Source organism: Lichenostomus cassidix, chromosome 1, assembly GCF_008360975.1.
Source record: "Lichenostomus cassidix isolate B80296 chromosome 1, HeHo_3.0, whole genome shotgun sequence".
In the NCBI taxonomy this organism is placed as follows: domain Eukaryota; kingdom Metazoa; phylum Chordata; class Aves; order Passeriformes; family Meliphagidae; genus Lichenostomus; species Lichenostomus cassidix.
In genome coordinates, this window is record NC_139479.1 from 79644679 (window position 1) to 79671651 (window position 26973).

General features: G+C 38.2%; 1 protein-coding gene across 1 annotated transcript; it reads right to left on the reverse strand.

Moving 5' to 3' along the window:
- Positions 1-26973, reverse strand: LOC146445001 (putative N-acetylated-alpha-linked acidic dipeptidase). The gene is made up of 19 exons (XM_085065287.1): positions 26789-26973; positions 25264-25372; positions 22117-22303; positions 21235-21336; positions 19201-19326; positions 17056-17242; positions 15823-15916; positions 13533-13631; positions 12199-12284; positions 11078-11197; positions 9627-9709; positions 9305-9368; positions 8710-8777; positions 6616-6707; positions 5701-5791; positions 4637-4901; positions 3733-3814; positions 2353-2445; positions 1-1342 (listed from the first exon to the last, which is right to left on the reverse strand). Exons 1-19 carry the CDS (start codon positions 26904-26906, stop codon positions 1153-1155), a joined length of 2256 nt encoding a protein of 751 aa, XP_084921413.1. The 5' UTR covers positions 26907-26973; the 3' UTR covers positions 1-1152.

A 26973-nucleotide genomic window follows, 5' to 3' on the forward strand; every position in this document is an offset into this window, starting at 1 on the left:
TTATAGTATCTTGTCTAAAAGTTTTAATGCAAAGTGTAGAAATATTTATGAATAAATGAAGCCTCATGGAAAAGAAAATAATCTGCCATGCTACTGAAAAGCACCAGATCATGGGACAGTAATTTAAGACATGGTAGAGACTTCAGCTGAAATGGCACATCAAATCACAGAAAATATTAGCAAGAGGTTTCTGTGCAATAGGTTAGTAATTCTCCAGGGGTAGAATGTCAGATGAAGGGATCTGATTTTCTGAGTCTTCTCTGTCTGATCTTGGTTGTCCCATCGTCCATCATAAGTGTAATCAGCACATCAGAATCAGAAATACAGACTCTACAAAATGGTAATACTTTGATATCCTTTCAAATTAAAGACATGATGAATTTTCTTTGCTTCTAATTGTCTTCATATTAAAAACACCTTTATGTGGACAAGGCATAGCAAGGGTAGATTTTGATTAAAAGAATAACAGCAGGGTCTTTATCTTGAAAGACAGTTTGTGAGATGTCTATGTATTGCCTTGTTTTTATTCCAGTGACTAGAAGGTTCTTGCTCAAATTTATTTGCAAACAGCTGCAAGGTTCAGCATGTGAAGAAAAGAATGTCATGGATGAGTATTCTGGGCTGGCTGCCCAAAACTTGCTACAATTATTATACATCCCGCACATGGTATGTGACAGTTTTCCCATCTTCATACATGAATCTTTGTGTAAAAGGAGGGCTGAAAGGTCTGTCTTCAAGTATAATTATGCAATCCCAGGGTAAATAACAAAAGGCAACAGCAAAATTAGTAACTGATAGAAACATGAAATGAATTCTGTTTTCCTGAAGATTGCAATAATAACCAAGCTAGAAAAATTCAAAAATCTGAAAATCCAGTGGTTAGCAATTCTTAAAATACAAAGCTGAGAGAAAACCTGAAACATTTTCACTCTCACTTCAGAAGACAACTAAATCCTGAGCTCTCAAAATGGAGTACATTACCTTGTTAACATTACTAAATGCATTCCACTTGGGTATATTACTTGCAAAGATCAAGATTTTTTTGATTTTGAGTTCTTTGTCATAATCCTCCTAGTGTTTTCAAATGCTCCATTTTCAAGGCTTCTGCAAACTGTCACATTAAGTCTTCATTGATGACTATATTGTTCATATTTATGCTACTTCCTTCAGTGTTTCTGCTGCTGCCTGCACAGTGAAGGCTGCAATGGAAATTTGCCTCTTCACTTCTTCCCAGGCTTCATGTTGATCAGCTTTGCTTTCAATATCAAACATGGCATCATAGATTCCTGGGAAGGATTCTCCTGCATATTTGTTGTGGCTGCTTGGAGCAAAGATAATGTGTCTGTAGAGGAGTTGAGGGAAAAAATAATAATATTCTGCATTAGGAAAATAAAACATACTATTTTATGGATAAAACTAGTCTGTTTCTATGCTAGCTGTTAAACTCTTGACACTGAAGATGTAAATAAATAAGATTATTGCAACAATAGCAGCGATAGTCTATGAAGCAAGAGAAAACCATAAGCTACATTATGCCATTTGAATTCTAGAGCTTTATAGCTACTTGAGATAACTGACTAAAAAATTTTCCTTTCCCTCAACTTAGAAGTGATGAAAAGATTTAAAAAAACCCAGTTTCTTTTCTCAGAGATATACACAGTCTACAACATATAGAGGTATGCTTTGAGGTAGGAAAGACTGTTTTAACAAGAGACTTTCCTCACAGATTTTTATTCATGAGCTGGGAGAGGTACAGTGATTCTAGATTTTAATTCCTCTTTCCGCAGTTAGTTTTTAGTTGGAAGATTACTGTTCTGAATTATGCAGACTGGTAGAAGGACAAAAAAGCTAGACATGATTGACTGCCTCTCAAATATGATTTACTTCTTGAACTGGATGAGAGTTCATGCCTTCCCTTCCCTGCTGTTTCAGTACTGCCCTCCACATTGCATTTGCTAGCATGACTGTGCTCTTTAAATTGATCAAATTGTAGGTACTTCAATTATACACTATTTCACTTTCAAATAGTAAGAACAACCTCCTAAAGTTCCCACAACTAAAATTACTTAAAATTATTCCAATGCTAAACTTTTTAATCTGTTTAAAATCAAATGAAAGCAAGAGAAATTATCTGAATACACTTCCAAGAAGAATCTTCCTCATTCTGTATAGTGTATCACACTGAAGTTTTCCCCAATCTTGTTTCCCCTTTTCAATCTTATTCCTCCTGTCTCATCTACTTTTACTGTGTTGAATAAAATCATTATAACTCCACCATTTAGAGACTTGTAAATCTTAAAGGAATTCTCATAGTGTACTTCATGAGGAAAGTGAAAAATAAGCCTTTCTCACCTATAGAATGGCCTGCCAGGTAATCCAAGAGGGTCGATGAAAGCCCTTTCTAGAAACATGAGCCGATCATTTAGTGATCTGACAGCAAGCAGGCTAAAAAAATAAAAAAAAGAGTATGTTAAATATGTTATCCACACTGTGTTTGACCTACTCCTATCCCAGCATACACATCTGGATTTATGAATGACAGTAGATGTGTGATGTTGAACTTTTAAGCATAGTTCACAAAAGATAGCCCATATCAGCTAACCTGCACAACAGAATTACGCTGATCTGGGCTGAGACAGAGTGTGGTTCATAACTGGAAAGTCCCTTAAAGCTGTTTTTAAAGGCCAAGTGACAGTATCAAAAAAGACAGTGTTCCTTCTCTCATGTTGCATCTTATTCCTTTATTTCCTTTTCATGAGGATGCTTAGGCAGATCATTCTCTTCTTTTGTACAACAGTTTTCTAAGGACCCTCTTTTCTGCAAAGCCAGTCAGCCAGCCAGCCAGCCACAAATTCCTTCAATAAAATTGAATTTGTTTTTATGTAAAATCACAACATCTGAGAAAGAGGAACCCTGTGATGTTACAATCATCTTTTGAGTGATACAAGACTTGTGTTTTTCTGATGGTAGATTTTAAATTCCCTAGAGCAGAGAGCAACTATGTCTGTGTGCTCTGAGTAGCCCTGCACATACTATTGATGCTTAACAAATAGAAGAACTGTGAAGAAGGTTATGTAGAGTATATGTATGCTTGGTGATTTACATCCAAAGTAACTTGTGGACCTTCAAAGGCTTTCACCAATAAAAAATGGTAAAATTTATATCACAGTAAACGTGGAGTAACTCTACTATGATTAAGGAAATTGTTTCAAGTTTATAGTGGTGTAAACAGAATCTGAAACTGGTTGAATTAAAGCATAGATTTAGGCCATCCATCAATAAAGCCATTTTGAAAATGTCACATACATGTCATATGTCATAAATGTCATCTTTTACATAAGAAATTACCGTTAACTCCTTTATCTGAAAGTTGCTGCCATTAAAAAGATTGCTTTTATTCTCAGTTAGTGTTCCATAAGGCTAAGCATATGGTTAAATTAGATTCTTCCCAAGAAATGGAACATACATATATGTATACACAAAAGGAAGTTTGGCTTGTCATTCTGGGCATGGCCTACAAAGAATAAATTAAGAATTAAGTCAAGTGCAAACTAGGCCTTTTGGCATAGGTGGTGCATAGAATTTCTTGAAAGCTCATCAAAAAGCTTGCCACAACTACAGCTTCTCCTTTTTTTTTTCCCCCATTAAATGGCACCACATAAGGAGTAAGCCCTCTTGAGCTCAGAAGACTACATGGAGTATTTGACTGGAAGAAAAAAGAGTTAAACTTACTTATTTGTATCTATTTGTTGCAGTCTCTCATGAAAACTAGCAGCAATTTCTGTAAAATTCTTCACAGCTGAAAACAGAGCATCTGGAGGGAGCAGGAAGAAAGTACTTAACTTCAAATTCTGAAGATATCATTTATCAAATCAAATTCTTCAATTAAAGCTTTATCTTCCACACTGTGATCATGTTCATGAACTGTTAAAAGTTTCACTGAACAAAAAGATGACACCATATTGCTACATTTAAAAATATATACTTGTGTGTAAAAAGCTGTCTTAGAAACAATATAAAAAAGTGTTTTTGTGAAGATTGTTTACTATTTACTACTTGAAGAACGTACAGAAATACCAAAAACCAGATCATGGAACCAGAACCAGACTGCTCAGGTAGGCCTGAGATTTTACAAATCCCAACAACCTGTATTCTATTGTTACATCCCTCCACACAGAGTTTTGAGAAAGACTGAGAACGTGTGTTTGTGTGTGTGTACATGCATTCACATGTACCTGATATTGGTGATTGGCAACCAAATCCTAAACTCTATAATGTTGCTAATTTAAAAAAAAGTTTCTCAGGCACAGAGTTATTCAGCACTATAAACTGCAAAGCGGTGTGACTTTTTTTTTTAAGGAAGCATGACAATGATATATTGTTGTCAACACTGGTGAATCATATACAGGTCAAAGCACATGCAACCATAAGTGTTAGCACTATTTGGTAGTGGCATAGTCCCTATACAGCCATGCCAGTGACAAAATATTCCCATTTCAAATTAATGGAGGGTGTTTCTCTTCTTTTATTTACTGTTCATACAGCACAAGGTAAATACCAGGTCATGACTAAGACATCCATTAATATAAGGCACTGTTAGCATTAACAGAGGAGTGTGATGAAAGATGGTACATACCAAAAGATACACTGTATGTTGCCAGCTCCTCTTCATGATTCCTTGACAAATTATAGATGATGTGAGCATAGTTGCTCACAGCTGATGCATAATCTCTACAGTCAAAAGGAAGCACAATAGAGTCGGCCAATTCAAACACCAGCCCTCCCCGTACCTGAGCTACTGTCAGATGATTCTTGAAAGTGGGATCATAAAACTGTTCCACAATTTCATAGGTTTCATAGACACTGTGGTAAACTGGATAGCTGCTATATTTTTCCACATTCTGAAACAAATGAAACCAAACCAAAACCATTATTCAGCTATGGATACTTCAGTGTGGCTTGAAAACCTTTGCTGTGGGATTCAAGGCATGGTAAAGTTTAAGTGTTCAGGCCACACTAATCCTATGTAGCCACTATAGACAGTCAAAGGAGAAGAACTTGTCAGTGGTGGCTCTCCTAGACATTAACCTATGATAAGATGAACGGTCATTTAGAGATATCTCTCTCCACTGACCATCTACAGAGCCCAAAGAAGGTAGCTAAGCACAAACACGTAACTTTCAGTTGGCTAAATCCAAGTGAGATTGTACTTCCTTTCTTTGCTTGGATTCAACCATCATTTGTTTGTGTCTTTAGATATTCCTTCCTTTTCAGAAGAAGTGAAGGAACATTGAATAGTTTGCTCCTTGAACATTTCTCAGTTAATCTCTTTTCATGGAGCCTAACCCATACTTTCAATATAAAACAAACTGTTTTCAATTCAAAGCCTTGTAAAGTGTTACAAACAATTCAAAAGTCACCATAAGCCCCTCAGAAGCCTTCATCAACCATAGGTAACTTCAAGCACATCCACTGGAAAATGGATGAGCAAAAGTCCTTCTGTCTGACTGACACCAAGTTGATCATTCTTATTTATTACATATTTGTGTTGAGGCAGCACACAGAGTTCTACTAATTAGCCACCACTCTGACACACTGAACTGAACTCTCCTAAAAAGCTGGAAGTCTGAATGGCTCCTTTACAGGTGATGTTATTCAGGCAGTTACAGGGGAGACCAAACTACAAAGATACAGACTTACCCAATTTTTACTGTAACGTGCTCTGCCTGAAGCGATGCCAAGACGTTGAAAAAAGGCTTCAAAGTCATTGCCAGAACCCAGTTTATTTATTCTTTCAACAAGAAAGAGGAAAAGTGCCTTGAGTGACAATACTTAAGGTATAATTTTAGTTTTCTTCCAAGTACCACAGCAGTTATTTATTCAGCAGTCAGTCACTACACACTACAGTCTTTTCCTAGTGTGCTCTTTTTTGTCAATACACCACGAATTGCCTCTGACCTGTACACTACCTACACCTCACCAACTGCATTCTCGGAGGAGCAAACTGTCCCTTCTCAGGGTAAGAGATACCCAGTTCTCAAGAGGAACATTTAACTCACTGTCTTTTATTCTTGACAATAACCAATGACCTTCCTCCTGCTGAACTTCCACTATCCCAAGCTCTCAACTCGGAGAAATCACAGCAGTACCACCATGGCTTCACGGAATAAAATTTGTAGTTTCTGAGATTCTACAGAAACCCCCTGGTAAATTTGAAGGACAATGTTTTAAAATCCTGCCTGGTGTGCTCCCCAGCCACCCAAAGTCAGAGACGTTCCAGGAGACTGGAAAAAAGGGCAAAGCAAAGCTCTTGAGTTAACATCTTGCATACCTGCCAGTGGCTTCTGCCTACTACCCTTATTTGTCTAAATCTCTATAAACGAAATTAACAATTTTCATATATAAAGCCTCTTGTTCATCTACAAAGGCAGGTCCACAAAACTGTTGTACAATAGTGTATCAGCTGCAATCATTACAGCTCTGAAATTTATACCAACTGAGAATCACACCATTTCTTTTCAGCACTCAGCTTTTCATATGGGTATTTCTTTAAAACCCACACTCTACAAATTTTAATAATGTTTGGTATATAATTTGTTTTCTTTTGTCACTGACCTGGGGACCTCTTTATATTCACTTGATGGATTTTTTTCATACCAGCTCTCATAAAGAGATTTTCCTTCAAACCCCTCATCAGGACTTGGTATCTAGAAAAAGTCAAAGGGTACAATTTTAAATGTTACCAAGCAACAAACCAACAACCTATCATCACACTAAGCCTATGGCCTAGGGCAGTGAGTAAGTCACCATTTTAAGTCCCTCAACCTTTCTGCATTCCCATTTTAACATTTCAAATGCATAGCATTTTCCAGAAGAATAGTTTATTTGCTAAAAAATAAGTAACATTAGATGGAAGAAAACACAACGAAAGCAAAACGTTTCAAGTCAATATTTACATTCTGATATTTCTTTATGAGATTTTCCGCCATTTAATTTAAATTTTTGAGAGAGAAATCCCTCAGAAAACCAAAACATTTTGCTTTACTTTGGTTGGAAATATCAATTTTGTCTTAGTTTAATTCAAAACTGCTTCTACCTTGTTTCAGTTCACAAAAAATATGTTTATGGATGCAGAAGCAACCTTAGAAGAGCAAAGTGCACAGTACCTGGTGTTTATGGCATCATAGCTGCTAGAGGGGTATGCAAGTCACAATCATTGTAAAACTCATTTCTATCACTGACTAATTTGCAGGTAACTGAGTAGCTTAAACACTGTGGATGTTTCTTCATCTTTCCTTTATATTGGTGGACTGCTGAGGTTTTATTATTTTGAATTTATTAAAGATTATCTATGATTAATATCTATTCTATTATTAATATATCTACCTTCTATCTAAGAATTATTCCACAACAGGAATCAAATTAAAACTAATTTATTTGGGGCTTTGTGCATGAAGGAAAATGTTCATAGAACAGAATTATCAGCCTGAAGACTTTTTACCACAGATTAACTTTAGATGGGATCACATAGGACATGCTTCCTTATCAGCATTTTCCTCAGACATCAGCTACCAACAAGTTGTGGTTACATGCATTCATCAGCCTTTGCTTCCAGCTCAAGGGAGGGTTACACAAGCATTTTTACTGGTATTTAGGTCAACATTTTAATGATGGCTCTTGGTGTCCAAACTGAGACCCTGCTGACCTGATTTCCTGACAGTTCTGAACACCTTCACTTAGCACAGGTTACCATGGGAACTGCAGGTGATCAACTCTTCTGCAGCTCAGGACAGAAATCTCTTTATCGGCATACCTACTTTTTAACAGAGCTACATTTTATTTACTCTCTTTTAATTGCCAAAAAATCATTATACTGATTTACTACTTTTCATTTACTTTTGCACTAGTCTAATGCCAGCTTCCAAGAGACAATAAGTTATCAACCCTAGAAAAGATAGATAACTGAATACATAAAGCAGAGGAAGGCAGATAAAGTAGATTCACAGAATATATGCATTAGTTGAAAATGTATCTACATTTGCATCTAAAACATACACAAAAACTAATTAAATGTTCATTGTTTAATACAGTTGAACAGAAAAAAAAAAAGCCAGAAATAAAATGCCAGCCTCTAAGACACACTCCTAAAACAAGGAACATCTTGCATCTAAGATGGTAGGGCTATTTCCTGAGAAAGGTCCCTACTTCTTAATTTCCTATGCCACACAAGTATGTGTGAGAGCATCATGGTCAGAGACAATGAATAACTAACAGGCTACACTGAAGCTGAGCACATTGACCAAACCTGTCACACCATACAAAAACAACACGAAAACCAGCCTAATTTCTTCCCCTGCATAAAGGGAGTCAGCATCTCTCACTACCATGGGCATTTTAGTAGTTGATCGAGGCAGCCAGGTTTGTCCTTGTTTCAGTCCTCTGGTTCACTGCATTCCACCATTCTTTTGTTGTTAGAAATAATGTTTTCACAGGTGGAGTGGAAAAATCACCTAATCCTGAACAGCTAATAATTTAAAGGTATAAGCTTGGAATCCCCTTGCTCTTCCTGGGAAAAAGCTCCAGTTCCTTAGCTATTGACCTAAAAGGGGTACTGCAATCAGAAAAGAAAGCTCTGACACCATATTTTACAGACCCCCATCAAGTAAGTGAGCACTGAACATACTGGCCAAAGATTTCAAGTGATATTACCTTTTTAGTTAGACTGTACACCAGACTATACATCAGTGGTGTGCAATCCACTCGCAGTGTGTAGTTTCCTGGAAAACATGAAAAATTCTTTATTTGAAGAAGGAAGTTCCCTCAGCTGAAACTTCATGCTATTATTTATTAATAAGAAAGAGACTAGGGAGCTACAATCTTTATGAGGAGCAAGCTGACAAGAGTCTTCCTATGATCTTCTCAGAGCATTTCTATTGTTTAGGCTGAATTACAGCCCAGCTTTTGAAGTAACTCTTAACAGTTTTTCTTATGCTTCCATGATTATTATGCACATTATAAGAGGAGAAGCCAACTCTAAATTAGAGTTGCCATAGAACTCAGGGACACATTTCTTGTCTCTTCCATGACTTCCCCAATTGTGTAGCTACTGTAAAGGACATTTTCCCTGAAACAACACGAATAACTGAAGGATACTTTATAATTCCAGGTCACAGTTTCTCCCTATATCCATTTGTGAATTAATGCAACAAAATTACGATATTGAAGGTCTCCTGAATCTCCAAACCAAAACCCCTCTGAGTCATACCATTACTACTCCTGTAAAACACAAGTTAAAATCACATACCTTCAACAGAAGAATCTGCATTGATATAAGCCACTCCCCGTGCTTGCAATATTTTAGCATTTTCCTATGAAAAAGAAAAAAGGAAGAAAATGTTGATAAACTTTTTTTCCCTCAGAACTATTTTCCCATTCACAAAAGAAACAGCTGTTTCAGAGAAAGACATCATATACTGCAAGGAGGATTCTTGGTGGTTCAAAAGGAAACTCAAGAGAGAGAATGTTTATGTAAGGAGAAGAGGGGGAGGAAGAAATGCTGCTTTCTAGTGCAGATTCTTCGAAGAGCAGCCACCATGCAAATTTCTTTTTGAACACTACTGGTTTACCTCAGCCCACTCTGTTGATCCTAACAAGCCAAATTCCTCTGCATCCCAGCTCGCAAATATCACTGTTCTCCTTGGTCTCCATCCTGCAATGAAAGACCATGGAAATTGTATTACAAAAATAAACTGCTTGTTATATGATGACTAATGTGAAAACATATGGCATTTTTGGGGGGCTCATCTTTTACCATGATCTGTGGGGAAAGATATATATATATATATTTAAAAGAAACTTTAACACCAACTTCAGTAACCTAATCTAAGAATAATTTTTTTATTTTAGCCATCTCACCTCTACTTCAATATTGTGCAAATAATATATTCCTTTTCATTTCTCACCTTTAACTGCAAGAAACTTTTCTACAGTCTAAAACTTTAAGCAAAGCAAAATAATGCACTGTGCACAAATTCTTGAAGGGAAGAATTCCAAGAATTCTTGCTCTGTTCAGGTAACTATAGATTGTATACCAGTGTCTACTGACAGAAAAGTGGCATGTTTTCATACCTATTACAAAACTTCTTTGACCTGTCATTCAAATGCCAGATTTCAAGACCAAAGGAATTCCCTGTAACTTTGACAGATCAGTTTCAAAAGAAAAATCTTTCACTTGAAGTTCTGCTTTCAACTTAAACCCAGGCCAAATGGAACAAGCTGTATTGCCCACCTACTGTATCTCAGACCAAAGTTTACTGTGAAGCTACTGGAACCTTTTCATTTTTTATTCCCTCTCTTTTTTAACTTTTAATTTTTTTCCCATTTTCATGCCGGAGACAGCTGTTCCTGATATTCAGTTATTGGGAGGAAACAGAAATAAAACTAAATGTCAATAGGTTTCACGTGTAATAGGCAGGCAAAGAACACTTCTCTAGCATAGTATTTGTGTCAGAGCTTGTCTCCATGGGATATCAGATAGGGAGACAGAGCATTTGCTCTAACAGGAACAGAAACTTGGTGCAGCTGACATTTGTTCCTATTCTAATGCAACTAGGCATGAGGTATTTTTAACCATTACCTCCTACTACGTTTGCACAGCTCATTCTCTGCGTTACACTGACATCCTTCACTTATTTTTGAGTATGCCTCCAAGCCACAGTCAAGTGCTGAGGAGGCTCTCAGTGCTGCCCTGATGAAGCCTTTATCAGTCCACCACTGTGTCAGTTTTATAACACCACTGACATATCCAGTCTGACCATCCTCAAATACACAGTAGTCAATTGTACCTAAATGTCATCTTTATTTCACCATCCCCCATTTTACATTTTGTTTCCCTCTAGGTGCACTTTCTCTGGAGCAAAAGTACCTCACATATACTAAGGTGCAGAGCAGTGTGCTTATTCAAGACAACACTGAGATACACATTTTTAATTTTAAGCATATGTTTAAATTCCACACAAATCAAATGGCACTGCTGAGAGCAGTTACTTTGATGTGCTTTATTCTTTCATTACATTACCTTTCTGTTTCAGTTTTCCAAAGCTCCTCACAATCTCATGAACCACAGCTGCTCCACTCTGAGGATCAATGCCACCAAATACCCATGAGTCACGGTGGCCTCCCAGGATGACATATCTGTCTAGAGAATTTAATTTTGGAGGTTTACTTAAGAAAACTTTTTTTTTTACTTAGGAAAACTAACATTTTCCTAAGAAATGTTAACTTGAAGTAATTTCCAATATTCCAAATATGTATCAGGCAACAGAGATTAATATGTTACAATATAAACAACAGAAAGGCAAAAAACATTTTAAATTTCCAAAGACATTTTTCTGTATTTTCAATTAGTGCTGAAGAATTTGTCAAACAGAGTAACTGGATCCCACAAGACCGAAAACCTCAAACTCCATATTATTACTTCTATTATTAAATATACTGAAGGTTTCCTCTAAAGATAGAATAACTTTTCATACTTCACAATAGTGTGTTTCATGGTGAAGCTGATCCACTAATTAGATCTGTACAGCACACAAATTCAGAACATTTAGGTATGCTGAATGCAGTATTTTTCTGGATATAGATAATTAATGACAAAAAGGGCTGTCCAAATCATGACAGAGATATGACTATTAAGATAAAATTCAGACTAGGCCTCTGTGCTACTATACTACGGCTAACAGCTGTGTTTTAGGCAGCTAGAACATACATGATGTTATCATCATTCTAGGGATGTCTGTATCTCTGGTTTTTTGGAGTGTAAAATCACACTGGTTACAAGAGACTGTAAGACAGACAGAAAGTCAATAGTGGTGGATAGAGTGTCTTCAGATGGAATGCAAAATCCATTCCCATGTTTAGTTGGGAAGAATACCCACTTAAGAATGTTCTTTCAATTGCAAAGTTTGCCTGAAGACAAATATTTCCATCTTGGTTATGACTCCCCCTTGAAAATCATAATTTACAGTGAAAGTACTGACATACCCTGAACGATATGAAAGCCAGTGCAATAAACATTTCAAAACCAATGATCATGCAGCGCAGTATTTCAGAAAAAACTATTCCTCATGTCCCCCTTGTAACCATGAAGTGCATGAAGAGGTCACTGCTCACTCAAATTATGCTGAAGGCAAATGATTTTACCTGGTTCCACTGTGCCTCTGATGGTACCAATCACATTGTAAATCCTTCTTACTTCGTTGTTGCTATGAATGTGCATTTTCACCATTCTAGTGTATTGGGAAGAAAATACAAAATCCACCAGATTAGATAATCAAATACCTTGACACCTTTTGGAAGTGTACAATAGAAATGATAAGGAAAGCATTTGGACCCAATTTGTCTACTATTAAACCAAAGTAAATCTGAAAACATTACTGTGTAGTTTTTTCTGGATTCACACTTGCGCAAATGAAAACAGCATTTAGCCCTTGACAGCTATGTAATATCTCTGATGACAAGAAGATTTATACAGATAATGAGATCTGAACTCCAAAGATCTTTTGCTTGCAGCTAGCTTTTTTAATTTGAAATAGTGAAAGAAAAATGAAAAGCATCTAACGTTTAAATGGTAAATAGTTCTAATTTTCTGCAGTTTGGTGCAAATCAGAACTGACTCCATGTCACGGTTTCACCCCAGCCAGCACCCAAGCCCCACTCAGCTGCTCGCTCACTCCCCCACCAGAAGCAAGAGAATCAGAAGGGTAAAAGGTAGAATACTCATGGGTTGAGATAAAGACAATTTAAACATAAAGCAAAAGCCATGCACACAAGCAGAGCAAAACTGTTCAGCCGTCTCCAAAAGAGCAGACCCCCATCACATGTAATGGTGACTTGGGAAAGCAAACACCATCACTTCAGAAGTCTCACCTTCCTCCTTCTTTCCCCCACTTTATGTACTGAATGTAACGCCATATGGTCTGGAATACCCCTTTGATCAGTTGGGGTCACCTGTCCCAGCTGTGTCTCCTCCCAGCTTCCCAAGCACCCCCAACTCCCTCACCAGCAGGGCAGCATGAAAAGCAGAAAAGGCTTTCACTCTGTGTAAGCTCTGCTCAGCAATACCAAAAACATCTCTGTATTTTTAACCTGTGTTCATGGCAAATGCAAAACAGCCTCATACCAGCCACTGTGAAGAAAATTAACTCTACCTCAGGCAAAACAAGAAAAAAAAAAAACCAAGAAACCCAAACTAACAAAAAAAAAATCTCTCTCAACATATAGTTTGTCAAAGGCTAAATGCTTGTCAAATGAAATAGGTTCAAGACTAGCTGTAAACTAAAGCAAGTAAGTCATATCCATCCAACCAAGACATACGGTACTAATGCTTTGCACTGAGCATATTTCAGCCAAGGAAACAGCAAAAATTAAAGGAATAATGTAAATAAACCCAGGTACACTATCTTTGGTCAAATTCTATTGTTCTATCTGTTTTTTCTCTGATTCCAAGCACACTCTCCTTAGAAAACAAAACTAACCTTGTAGAATAGTTTCCTGCAAAACCAGGACCAACGTTGTAAGATACATTCAAATTTCCTTTCCAGCTACTATGAGGTGGTGCCTGTCCTCCCATATTACTATTATACAAAAAAAAAAATCATTGTTAGTTACAGACACCTTATAACAGCAACAAACACAAATAAGGAACTAGAAAACACACTTTGCTAAGTCCCATGCACACACAAACCAGTGCTGGTCTTTGTTTTACACAACTAATACTACAAGCTTTGGCAGGAAAACAGTCTGGAGTTTTAGATTACTACTGAATTAACATAGAGCAGTAATCCTGGGCATGGAGATCAGCTTGGAATGGCCTACAGCTACCCTGGAAAACAGTGCTAGCCTCAAAAGGTTTTGCATATAAACTGCCTCTTGTAAATGGTCCCTGGAACATTCTACTGCCTTGAACAGCATTTGCATTTGAATTAGTAGAGAGCAACCTGGGCCACTCCAGCACAGGCAGCTGTCTTTTGGTGCCTGTCCCTGCACACTGTTTAATCTGGTAGCATAGACAGTTGATGTGTGTCACAGATGGCGAAAATTGGAGAAATATGATCAAGTCCAAGTCACCTTTTCTTGTTCCATTGTGAAAAGTGACATGTTTTTCCCGTTAACACAACTGGAAATGCAGTAATTCACAATCACAATCACCCAGACTTACACCCCTAAAGGACTTTTATTTTTGACATGAACTTCTGAGATACAAAAAAAATATTAAGAAGTATGCTGGATGTTCTGGTTCTTAGGAAGCAAAATAATTTTATTTTCAATGAAAGCACATATTTTACTATAAATGCACATTTCAGTCAAGCTTTATTCAACAGAATACTTCAACACATCTTCAGGCCCTCAGTAAATTTTTTATATAAAAATACGATAGCAGGAATAACAAGAAGCTATGACTTCTCTAAGTCATGACTTAGAGAATAACAAGAAGCTATGACTTCTCTAAGCTATGACTTCTAAGACAAAAGTGAAAACAAGGACCCAGTATTTTTAAAGGATTTAAGTCTCATTTATAATTATTAAACCAAGTTCTGGTATTATTTAATACAAACTGAAGAGAAATGTCTGGCTACATCATATTTATACACAGTAATCTGCTCTATCACTACTAGTTGGCAGTGGACAAAAGAGGCTTTTTTAACCTATACCTTTATCATTAGGAGCAGTTATCCTGATGACAGTGATGACTATACAGTTTTGAAAAAAAGAAAGTTTGGAGACATATTAGTCCATAAATTTTGGGAGAAAATAGAAAAAACATTAGAAAAGTGTTAATGAACATCAGGTATGCAAAAACAGCAGACAGTAAAATTCTGCCTCAAATGAAAAAAAATAGCTTCAACACTTCAAGGGAAATCTGCATAGGGAACCAAGAGATGTCTTTTTTTTTTTTATTCAATATTCAAATAGAGGCATCAGACAGAGCAGAATGATTGCTCACGTGATTTAGGCATAAAATTCCTACACACTTACCCAAGACTATGTTCATTTACTTCCCTAAAACCTTATCCATCATACTGCTTGCCAACCCTGGCATTTCCTGCTCTGCATCTCTACAATTGACACAGATGATTTTTACTACATTTTTAGGGGAATGATATATATATCAACTCAATCACATAATAGATTTTTTTTTTAGAGAACTCATTTGGCTTTAAAATCATTATTAATTTGAATGCTGTCCACTGGCAAGCTGGTGGCCTCTCTCCATGCCACTTGCAAGTTTAGCAAGCACACTTCCCTACATGTAGATGTCTGTTCAATCCCCTATCATAATCCCAAGTTTCCTCAGCATCCTTTTATTGGTTCACTAGCAATCATTTCATATTTAAACAACATAATACACCTGATTAGACAAAGAATACACCTTCCTTTCACAGAGAGCAGAACAGATACTGTCCCATCAAATATCCATGGCAAATATTTCCCAGAAAAAATAAATTATTTCATACGTGGTCTTTTTCACATGACAGGTATCATGCCAGCCACAAATATTTTTGCCTTTATTCACACTGAGAGGTACTTTATAATGCCAATATACTTGACTGACCAAGATATACTACAAATGATCCTTTCATATAATTCTGGATATACCTGATATGTAACAACACTTACCACACTGATCTCCTACAGAAATCTTAATGAGAAACATATTTCAACAGCTACAGATGAAGCAGATGTCTTTTTAATCTCTTTTCAAATACTCTCATAACTTCCAAAAAACAACCTGCTAAAAATTTCTCCTATTTCCCATGCACTTACCGCAGTAATGACTCTGCATCATGATAGCCAATAGGATGAACTGGAATTTTTGGGAGCCCCACACCACTGGCTTTGTCTAATCGGTACATGTATTCTGAAAGCAAAAGACTTCATATTTACAAGTCTCAGAAGGAAGCTGCACAGTTCATAGCACAGTCCTAACACTGGAGTCAGGAATAATAATTTCACTTCCCTGGAAGCTGGGCTGACATCATACCAATAATTTCATTCTTTGAGCTTTATCAACACGTTTTCAGAGAGAAATTAATGAAGGTTCTCCCATAGTGTCTGCAGTCAGGCATTTAAAGTGGGCTGGAAATTTAGAATTTGTTCACTTTTTGTGTTGAAATACATTGACATATTTCTCTTCATGGGAAAGAAGTTCAGACTAAGCTACACATAAAGAACAAGAGCAAAGAGGCAGCCCACAGTCTGATGCTTGGAACATTCAGCTGGGAACTAAAAAAAAATTTGCCAGTTGATAAAAAGATACAGATAAAACCTTATACACTGGACTACTGACTATTCTGCTTTGCTCTTTTGTGCACAAGACAAAATCTAGGTTTTGTTCTGACAAAGCTCAAATACAAATAATGTTTTTTACAAGTAAGAATTTAAATCTTCATGACTGGACAAAAAAGCATATATGGAAAAGAATAGTTTCCTCCTTAATACAACATTCACAGGGACCCTTTGTGATTGAGGGAGACAGGGATTCATCTGTGAGATCACTGACTCCAGCATGAGGAACCAGAAATTTTCCTCATGTATTCTGCCACACTCCTGTTTTGAAAACATATCCCTTTCCAGCTCAAGTTCTGCTGCGTAGAGGCAGCACTGCCCATCACTTAGGGACTGCTTTTCTTGAGGTGACTGTTTCTCTCAGATTTGCTGGCTCAAATGCTGGCATAAATGGTTCTTAATGAATTTCAATCAAAATGATCCAGTTTAGTTGCTAAATGAAACAGCTTAGGCACAGCTCAAGAAGCTGAGGAAGCCTAAGGTGAAGATGATGAATACAAATCAGCATCCTAGGGTTCCCCCTAATTTCCTCTCACTTTCTCTCATGCACCATTTACAGAAGTGGCCTACTGCAGTGAAACCCAAACCTGCCTCTTTTGAGCAACCAAGAATAAGAAGAAAAGTGTGTTGTTACAAGGGAGAAAACATTCTCACTCCCTGCCCTTTCCTGATACCAGACCCTCAGAGAATGCCTTCTCTAGAGTCACTCACCTTTTGCAGGATAACCTGGAGTCAGAGGATCCCCTGCCCCATTCAGGTTTAATACATTTCCACGCTGAGCTCCTCCACCTGGAAGGTTCCAGCCATTTGGATAAGGATCTACTCCAGGTGCACAGTAGTCAGCAGGGTCAGAGTACAGAATAAGTCCCTTGGCACCTGCCAATTCAGCATTCTTCACCTGCAAAGCACATCTCTTGTCCCCAACCAGTCCTTTATAGCTTGACCCCAGAGTTCAAGGGGCAAAAGAAAGTATATATTACAGTGCTTTTTCCTCAGGGTCTTTTACAGTGCTTGGGATAAGTAAAGAGCCCATAACTGTCTCATCATTTCCTGAAAAATATATATGCCCATATCAGGTTCCATATGAAAGAAAAAAGGTTGTTGTTGCTTTGACTTTCCGTTAGGACACAACATCAGTGACATGGAAAACATGCTCCACAGTATTGCTACATAACCTGAGATTGCATTCTGTCATCCAGACCAATACAATCAGCTGACTATTGAAATGTACACATCAGGAGCAGGAAAAATAATGCAACAGTATCTTTCAGGTAGCCTTGTACTTCCCTTATTTACTTAAATGATCCCTGAATGTATCTCAGGCTACAGACTATGCAGGAAGATTATAACTGGAAAGCTTGAAACTGTCTTTGGCAATGAACAAGATTAACTCCAGAGAGCGCATATTTTAGGCTTATTACAGCAGAAGGACTGACCTGCATGCTGTTTTAAAAGCGTTCTTGTGACTTTATTATTGTATAATATATGTCATTCTGACATGCCAATCTGGTTTGCTACTAGATATGACAGTGATGGATGGTGACTGAGTGACAACTAATCCTCAACAGCTTTAAATTTGGGTATTTTAACTCAGAAATAGCATGGCTTTTTTTTTCTTTTATTTTTTTTCTTTTTTAAGGAAATACAGAACTTGCTTTCATCTTCTATCCTATTTTTGCACACCATTAGGAAGTTGAAAAACTTTCACTACAGTTTCACTACAGTGAAAGCTGAAAGACTTTCACTAAGTCCAAATCTTATACAGCCTACCAAATTCTTCAGTTTATAAACAGTCATTAGAAATATTACTGTAAGAATGAAGGTATCATTCCTTTGTGTCAACAAGGGCATAAAATTTCCAAATCACAGGAAAACTGCCTCTCTAGATATTATTAATGCTAAGCTATTTGTGTTTCATTTCAAGAAAAGATTCACAGACAATAATACCTTCTTCAATTTTAAGTCTTTTTCATTCAGATAGCATCTTTAGGAGTGTTAAACAATTCAGTGAAAATATTACCTAACCCAGAATATGAGTTATATACCACTTTTCCTTAATGAAAATGATATACATGTAAACCACTGCGTTATTTATTTAAAAACTTCACACAAGATTAATCAACAGCATTTAATAAGAACTGGCATTTCAGTGAATTCAGTGTTTGACACCTTTAGGTAATTGAAAAATACAAATTATAGTCCTGCTCAAATTAGGGTCAAAATAGTTTTTGTACAAGAGCCAAACACACTTAAAATAGACTGTCTTTTTACATCTCTGTTGAGAAAATAACTTGAGTGTATGCCTGAAGTATGTACAGGATTATGTCCTTTCCTCTTGGATCATGGAAATCTACATAAAACCGTAGTTTAAAAATAAATATATGTGACAGGGATGTTGAATAACCAAACACAGAATTTAAAATACCCTCCATATAGTTATAGTCTCTGTCTGGTGTACAGAAACCATTATAAAGAAACCCAATATAGACATGATAAAGAACAGCTGAACCAACAATCTAGTTGAAAGAACAATCTATTTCAGAATTAAGTGTATTACACTCTCTTAGTGATATTTGAGAACAATTAATAGAATGCAAATGAATATTAAAATATGAAAAATTTTCCAACTGATTTACTTTTATCCTAGAAATGTATTACGTATATATGAAATACATATTTCATACCTTCTACTAAAGAATCATCTTTGAACAAAGATTTATGACAACTCAGTTACTCTAAAATCTCCAGAACAGTTTAGGGAAGTGTTTCAGTCTCTTGAAAACAACTGAAGGGCAGAACAGTTGAAGTGGGAGTAACTCTGAGAAGGGCAGTAACATTTTTATGTACAGAGATTACCTTATTTCCTCTGAAGATCTTCCCATATCTGGCAATAACAATCTTTCCTGTACAGTTAATTCCCATTACACGTTCTAACGTAAAGAAGTCCTCAGTGCGGCCATAATTCACATACACCAACTCACCCTGAGAGAAAGGGGCAGAACTTGAAACGATAATGACAAAGAGCAGGTCAAAAGGAGGATGTCATCTAGAAAGGTAATAACCTGCAAATAATGATCTCTGGGACTGGCTCCAGTATGAATTCTTTGATTGTAGAGCAATTAGGTAGGCAAGTGACTTTTAGTGAATCTTGCAATCCCAAGCTGCCAGACTTTGTGCACAACAGAGGATGTTTGCATATGACTTCTGTATCAGAAACCTAAAGTAAGTGCTCAGATAGCATTTACTTCTCTTTGTGGTCTGCTTAAACTTGAGTCACTCTTGGATAGCTGGAGCTTTATGGGCACAGATACCACAGTAAATATCAATTGCATTTTATGCAGTGCAGTCCACAGCTTAGTTAATAGAATGGTTTTTAACATAAAATTCTTGGCCAACAAGAACTCAGAAGAGCCTTGGCCCCACTGAGTATTCCAGCTGAGGAGCTTTATACATGCTCCTTCCTGTGATGTTGCAGTACAGATGCAGACAAAAGCTCACTGGAGAATGCTATTGCTAACAGCCCTAGCCAAGTACCTGGAGCTTTTTCAAGCCATTATGCAATAAGGTGAAAATAAGCATCATATTTTGAAAAGACAATCTCTCTTTAGGTATTATTTTCACTGGAAACAAAGTTCTTATATTTAATTAAAATAAAACAATTTCCTAAAGAAGGAACCTAAAGCTTTTCAAACTTTTTTGCACTATTTCTTACTCTCATCACTTACTGTAGCTCTCCACAAACCAAATAAAGCAGTGACGTCATTGTGTCTTTCTTTGGTGATACATTATGATAAAAGGTCAAAACCCATTAATTTTACCTTACACTACGTTCCAAAATTCCCACTGCAATTCTTGAAACACTCAAAGCTCTTATGTCCTAGGGTACAGATTATCTGCCTGGTTCTCCAGCTTTCTTTGAGTATCTGAGGCAAATGAATACAGTATACCTTTTGTTTTCTGGATTAGAACAGCTTATTAACAAACTTCACAAAGTACATGACTTTAAGCATTAGCATGTTTCAAGATCAAACTTTAAAGCAGGGACTGGACCAGATGACCTCAAAGGGCTCTGTCAACACAAATTATTCTATGTATAGACAGGGAAGATAGTGACAACAACACAAAAAAATTCTAATCTTACAAAACATTAGTTGAAACCCCTAATGATCACGGAACAGAAAACTCCTGTTACACAGGTCAGCTTTATCAAAGAAAGCCTATCAGCTGATACCATCTGTACAACAAGACATTAAGGATTTGTGTTAAATTCAGATCACAGCAGTACTTTTATCGCCAGCTAGAAATGCCAGCAAAAGCTTTTCAAGCATACTCAACACTGTGCAGCTACACCTGTCAGTGTGAGCCTTGGGTAAGCAGCATTTTAAAAACTGAGATTGTTCATTTGGCTGTGTAAATGTTCTAATGTGTAAATTGTTCATTTGGCTGTCTATTCGTTCACCAAGATGGGAAACAATGCTGCATAGTTACAGAACTGTCTGGGAAAGTTTATAGCAGTTGATATTACAGATTTATTACTATATTTTTAAGGAAAAGAAAAAAAAATCCAGTTCTGACTCAAACTAGAGAAGAAAATGAAACATATGAATGATTGGTCAATATGAACACTGTTTCACCACAATAATCCCAAGAACATTGGAGCTAGGTCACCTTTCTTACTGATGATATGTCAGGTTTTGAACTAAAGTTTAAGGAATATCACATTATCCTGTACTGCTCTCTGATATTCTGCGCTATGCTGCAGTACACTGTGGTATTCCATCTTTTCTATTTCTGTTATTTCTATTTCTGTCTCTGCTTCTTTTCCTGCTTCTATTTCTCTTTCTGTTTCTACTTCTATTTCTTTTACTATGTAACATGCTACTATGTTACCTCAGGCATTCCTTGGGCTGAAAAGGCACTAAAGGGTGGCACCACATCTCTAACAGCCTCATATCCAGGAGGAGGAGGCTCAGACAATGATGTGTTGAAAACCTAATGGGAAAGGAGAAAAGGAATAAAGTAAACAAGGTGATATGGAAAAGAAGTACTTTCTATTCATAAGCACATTTCACAAGCATTTGCAATCTAAAGGACTCTAGGTTTAGAATTCTACATAAGAAATGGCCAAAATTTTAGCAAGCACTGGGCATCCTTTTCGGTAGGCATGCACAGTGCGTGAACTTACAAATCCCATCTCTCCTCTTTACAGAGAATCCTGCATAAATGAACACAGGGCTTCCTGAAGGGGTCTCAGCAAACCAGGTAAGAGCAGGTTAGATCACAGTGGTAAAAATGCTTGCATTCTGCTCATCCCTGAAGCCTTTAAATGCACTTCAGCCAGTATATAATGAACTCATTCCCCATGTGATAGCACATCTTGAGACCTAAACTCTTATCTTCCAGAACCTGAATTTAGCAGAGTCATCAATACTGTTTAATGAATCAATGCACAGAATGGTGCTGACCACAGTTTCTTTCCTCTTTCTACATAACAGAGTAATTTTCAAACAATTGAATTACACAAAGTAATTTTCTTACACCTGTCCTTTAATCCGTATGTCAGGATGCTGTATGAATCAGGATAACTATAAGTATTCCTAGCACATATATTATGAAACAAAGATGCAAAATATAAAGCAAACTGGAATCCCTGATTTCTGTGAGCTTTCTATTAGGCCCAACACCATTAAGTGAACAGTTTTCCCTCACAGCCTTCCCAGGTATATGAAGATGATTTTGTTCTCTGGTTGGAAAAACTGATGATTTTTGTACCTCATTCCCATGCTCATCAATTATTGAGATGTAGTTGGGTTTAGTGTCATCAGGGTAAGAGAGCAAGACATCATAATGAACCAACTGAACCGAATCCAAACCAAATTTCTTCCACTCAGCTTGGACTTGCTGTGCCAGATGCATATTTTCCTTTGTTCCTGCTAGGTGAGGAAGCTGTGTAAAATTGCTAGAGAAAAGGAAGAAACAAGCAGGGTCAGACAATGAAGGGCATAATCAGAACTCCTCTTAGCCTAGCTGGAAATAAACCTTATAGAGATGATCAGATATACTCAGGCTAATCAAGGACCAAGACTTCTCTGCATCTATGCATTTGCCTGTCATACACATAAACTGAGGTGAAGGGTTTCAGCCTGTCCTGATCTAGCATAGGTATTTACATCTTCCCTGCAGCATGGTTTAGCAAGAATGGTGTGATGACACCAGCTATGAGGTCTTGTCCTTTCTTTACTGCTTGTCTTATGAGCAACAGTAGGCCTATGTACTCCTATGCACAATGAGACTTTATAACTGTGAAGTGATAAAAAAAATTGAGTACAATTATCTTTGTGTATTCAATTTAGAAATGTGCATAATTACTCTGATCCCTACTTGTAATTAATTGGATATTCTCCTCAGATGCTGCTATTTTAATTCATTTTGGCACAAATAATGATTTATCGAAAAATTCATTCCTATTCTGTCTTGTTGGCAAGTAGGAAAGAGTGAGTTTTGAGTACCATATAAACAAGGAACAGAAAAACTCAACAGTTTGTGACTTAAAAGTCATGCAACATGAATAACAAACAGCAAAAGAGAGTGCAGCAAACAGCCCATTGTCTGAAAAAATAATAAAAATTACCCCGACCATTGTGAAAGCCCAGTGGTGAAGTCAGCTGAAAAACCCCTCAGCTGAATAATGTTGTCATCATGATGTCCTCATTCTATCATATGACCATGACATTAACATGCCAAAGAAGCATGTGTGGCACCAGACAGTGTAATGAAAGAAATTGTATTTTCAGTTATGAAGGGGTGGGAGGTTAGGAAAAACTTAGTTGAGTTCAAATGAAAACAAAGCCATCAAAAAAGCACTTTAAAAGAACTACACAGAATGGAATGGAATGGAACAGGTTGTAAGGGATCTACAACAATCATCTAGTGCCACTGCCTGACCAATTCAGGGCTGATCAAGTTAAAGCATGTTGTTAAGGGCATTGTCCAAATGTCTCTTAAACACTGACAAGCTTGGAACATCAACCACCTCTCTAGGATGCTGCTTCAAGTTTGAACACCATCTTGGTAAAGAAACGTTTCCTTGGGTGTAGTCTGAACCTTCCCTGGTGCAGCTTTGAACTATTCCTATGCATTCTATCACTGGATACCAGGGAGAAAAAATAAGCACCTCTTGCTACATTCCCTCCCTAGGAAGCTGTAGGGAGCAATGAGATTGCCCTTCAGCCTCCTTTTCTCCAAACTAGGCAAAGTCCTTAGCAGCCAAATGCTGCTGGATAAAATCATGTTCCTCTGATCATGCCAGCATCTAATATTGTACTAAAAGTCACTGTTACAGTGGCAGCATCATATTCTGGATGACATATACTGAACCAAGAGCACACTTATGTGTTATTGTGAGTGCCAATGACTGTTTTCTATAGTAGTTAAAAGTGTTTAAGGCTCACATTTTCATTAAAATTTTGCTTATGAAACATTTTCCTGTATTACATTCCCATTTAATGGAACATCGTGTTTTTCTTTACTTCCTTTTCTAATCTGACTGCCTATACTGGTAGTTCTGAGCAGTGACTAAATATCTGCTGTATTTCACTGCTGGACTGGCCACATGACAGTAAATGAAGAAAAATGTTTTCTGCTAACATAGACACCAGGAGTTCAGAGGGCAGGAAGGTCCCTTCACAGATCTGTTTAACAACAGTTAACTTTGCAGGAGCCAAAACAGAGGTTAAGACCCTAAAAACTCCTAAATCTTTAGTTTTGAATGTGTATGTTATAGTCCAGTACATGACTGTTATGGAGTAAAGAGACCATACTTGCCAGAAAATACACTTAAAATTAAATTGGTGGGATTGCCACAATCTTATAAACTTAAAATGGTCTTTCAGTAATTTAGTTTTGTACAACTCCATTCTATGTCATCAGACTAAGCGTATGAGGCAAATCCAAATTTGTTCATTATGCCTGCAATAGCTGATGCTCTTACTTTACACAGGAAGTAAATTCCTATCAATAAACTATGACTTGTGGTATATTACTGACTGGGATAAATACAAGATTTTAACAAAGGCTATGCTCTCTTAAGAGTAAAAAAGATCCATTTACAAGATCCCTAAAACAAACAAGTCAAGTGCGTCAGCTTACTTGTAGTTAAAGCTTCTAGGTTATTAAAATTGAGAGATTAATTATATCGATTAAATTGTAATAGATTATAAAATATCTATATTATCATGTTCCATTGTTTTGAATTGTTTGAAGCACGACCAACAAGAGAGAGGTGATTCTGCCCCTCTACTCTGCTTTCATGAGACCCCACCTGCAGTGCTGTGCCCAGCTCTGAGGCCCAGCATAAGGAGGACAAGGACTTGATGGAACAAGTCCCAGAGAAGGCCATGGAAATGACCAGAGGGCTGAAGCATCTCTCCTGCAAAGAAAGGCTGAGAGATTTGGGGCTGTTCAGCCTGAAGAAAGCTCCAAGACTTTAAAGCACCTTCCAATACATAAAGGGGGCTAACAAGAAGGCTGGAGAGGGACAATTTTCAAGGGCATGTAGTGATAGGACAAGGGATAACTGAAGTTAAGTAAGTGACAGGACAAGGCTTTAAACTGAAAGAGGTCAGGTTTAGATTAGATATTAGGATGAAATTCTTTACTGTGAGGGTGGTGAGGCACTGGAGCACGTTGCCCAGAGAAGTTGTGAATGCTCCATCCCTGCATGTGTTCAAGGCCAGGCTGGACAGAGCTCTGAGCAACCTGGTCTAATGGAAGCTGCCCCTGCCCTTGGCAGGGGGCTTGGAACTAGAGGAGCTTTAAGATCTCTTGCAACATAACCCATCCTATGAGTCAATGATCCTTGGGCTGGTTCCCACTTGATTTTTTTTCTTGTCTGAACTGATTAGTATACACACTGCTTACTACAGAAACTGCTTGATGTTTTCTGCTCTCATTTCAGCCATAAATGCTGTCCTCATGTCCTCATGAGTACTCAGAGATGTCCTCTTTTCTGTAGGTTTTGCAAACCAGCCTGTACAACACAAGAAAATACAAAAATAAAAGCATCAGAGCAATATTCCCATGACAAACACCATTTCTCTTTCGTCTCACCTAATGCAAGCTGCAAAGTGATGGCAGTGTTAGTCCCACAAATGGTAAGAGAACTTATTTGCCCAGGTAGACATTGAGTAATACAAGATACTATATTGTATTTATTAATCAGTTATTTTCCTGTAGATGCTAAGGAGACTTATCTATCTTCCTTGACCACCAGAACATCATGCTGTCAGTCATATAGCTACCTTAGTAATTAGGCAGCAACTTTACAAAAATGCACAGAAACACAGGCACAGTTTGTAAGAAACAGATGTCTTTTAACTCCTTTCTCACTCTCTGGTCTGTCTGGCTCTTAATCTGCAATCCTTCCCTTACTGAGCAAGTACTACCAGAGTAAGTGACGAGAGGAACACCTGGCTAGAAAGAGAAGTGTTCCTGACATCTGTTCTTAAGTCAGTCTGGACATGTTCAGTGCATATGCAGCAGCAGCTACATGGGCAGTGTCAATGAGAGAGCCAGTGGGTTCAAGCGGGTAACAAGCTGGCACCAGTGAGGCACTGGCCACTGGCACAGTGAAAGGCTCCACATGAGAGAGGAATTCAGTCGGGGCTTCCCAATGGCACCAATCCCAAGTACATACCAAATGCCATTGCAAAGTACAAGTGGCCCTTTTGTCTTCCTTCCTCCCCTAAGCTGATCCTGATTCATATTCACATATGGACCAAAAGGAAGGCAGTGAAGTGGAATCTCTTGCGGCAGCAGCTCTCAGTCCTGCCTGCTTGGTGGGACACCGAATTAAAGACTCTTTCTCTCCTTCTGTCCGTGCCCCCCCAGCCCCAGATCTATCTTCCTGCCTGTCCGGCTGCGGTTGGTGCTGTTTCAAGGCAGCAGAGTCGAGAGGTATGTCTTTTGTCCCCTCCTCACAATCCCAGCACCCCTTCTCTTGCCCACAGCATTACTTTACTTCTATTTACTTCCATTAAAAGTAAATAGAAAAACAAAGCAAAGAGACAAAAGCCCTTCTGCGAAGCTGCAAATCCCAGCGAGGGTCAGTGGCTGCACCTGCAGAGAGAGGCAGGGAGGGTGGTGTCGGCCAGCTGAGCACGGACTGAGAGAGGCTGAGCACGGACTGACTGAGGGAGGCTGAGCACGGACTGAGAGAGGCTGAGCACGGACTGAGAGAGGCTGAGCACGGACTGAGGGAGGCTGAGCACGGACTGACTGAGGGAGGCTGAGCACGGACTCCCCTCGGCACCCCTGGCACAAACTCCCGGGCGCTGGAATCCCGCCTGCTTCTCCCCCCACCCCGGCCCTTCCTCGGCCCGGCTCCGAGCCACATCCCCCGGCTGGACGAGCGCCCGATACGAAGGAGGGTTAGTGTGCACTGTACCGATGAGGAACCCGAGGAGGAAGAGCCCCGCCGCTGCTCCCAGGACGACAGCCCAGAAGCGGCCGCTGGCTGCCCTGGGGCCGGCCGGCTCCGAGCGGGCGCCGAGCGATGTCCGCATGGCTGCCAGCCCGCAGTGCCCCTGGCAGCTCCCGGGGCTCCCGGCCCGGATGGCCTCGCTCTGCCCG

Bases quoted from the DNA above. Each gene is read 5' to 3' on its own strand.
- LOC146445001 (XM_085065287.1), bottom strand. From the start codon at position 26,906: ATGCGGACATCGCTCGGCGCCCGCTCGGAGCCGGCCGGCCCCAGGGCA. The intron at 19,327-21,234 runs GTAACATAGTAG...CCTTTCTCTCAG, and splicing joins CAGCCCAAGGAATGCCTGAG to GGTGAGTTGGTGTATGTGAA. The intron at 9,369-9,626 runs GTAAACCAGTAG...TCTTTTTCATAG, and splicing joins GATCAACAGAGTGGGCTGAG to GAAAATGCTAAAATATTGCA.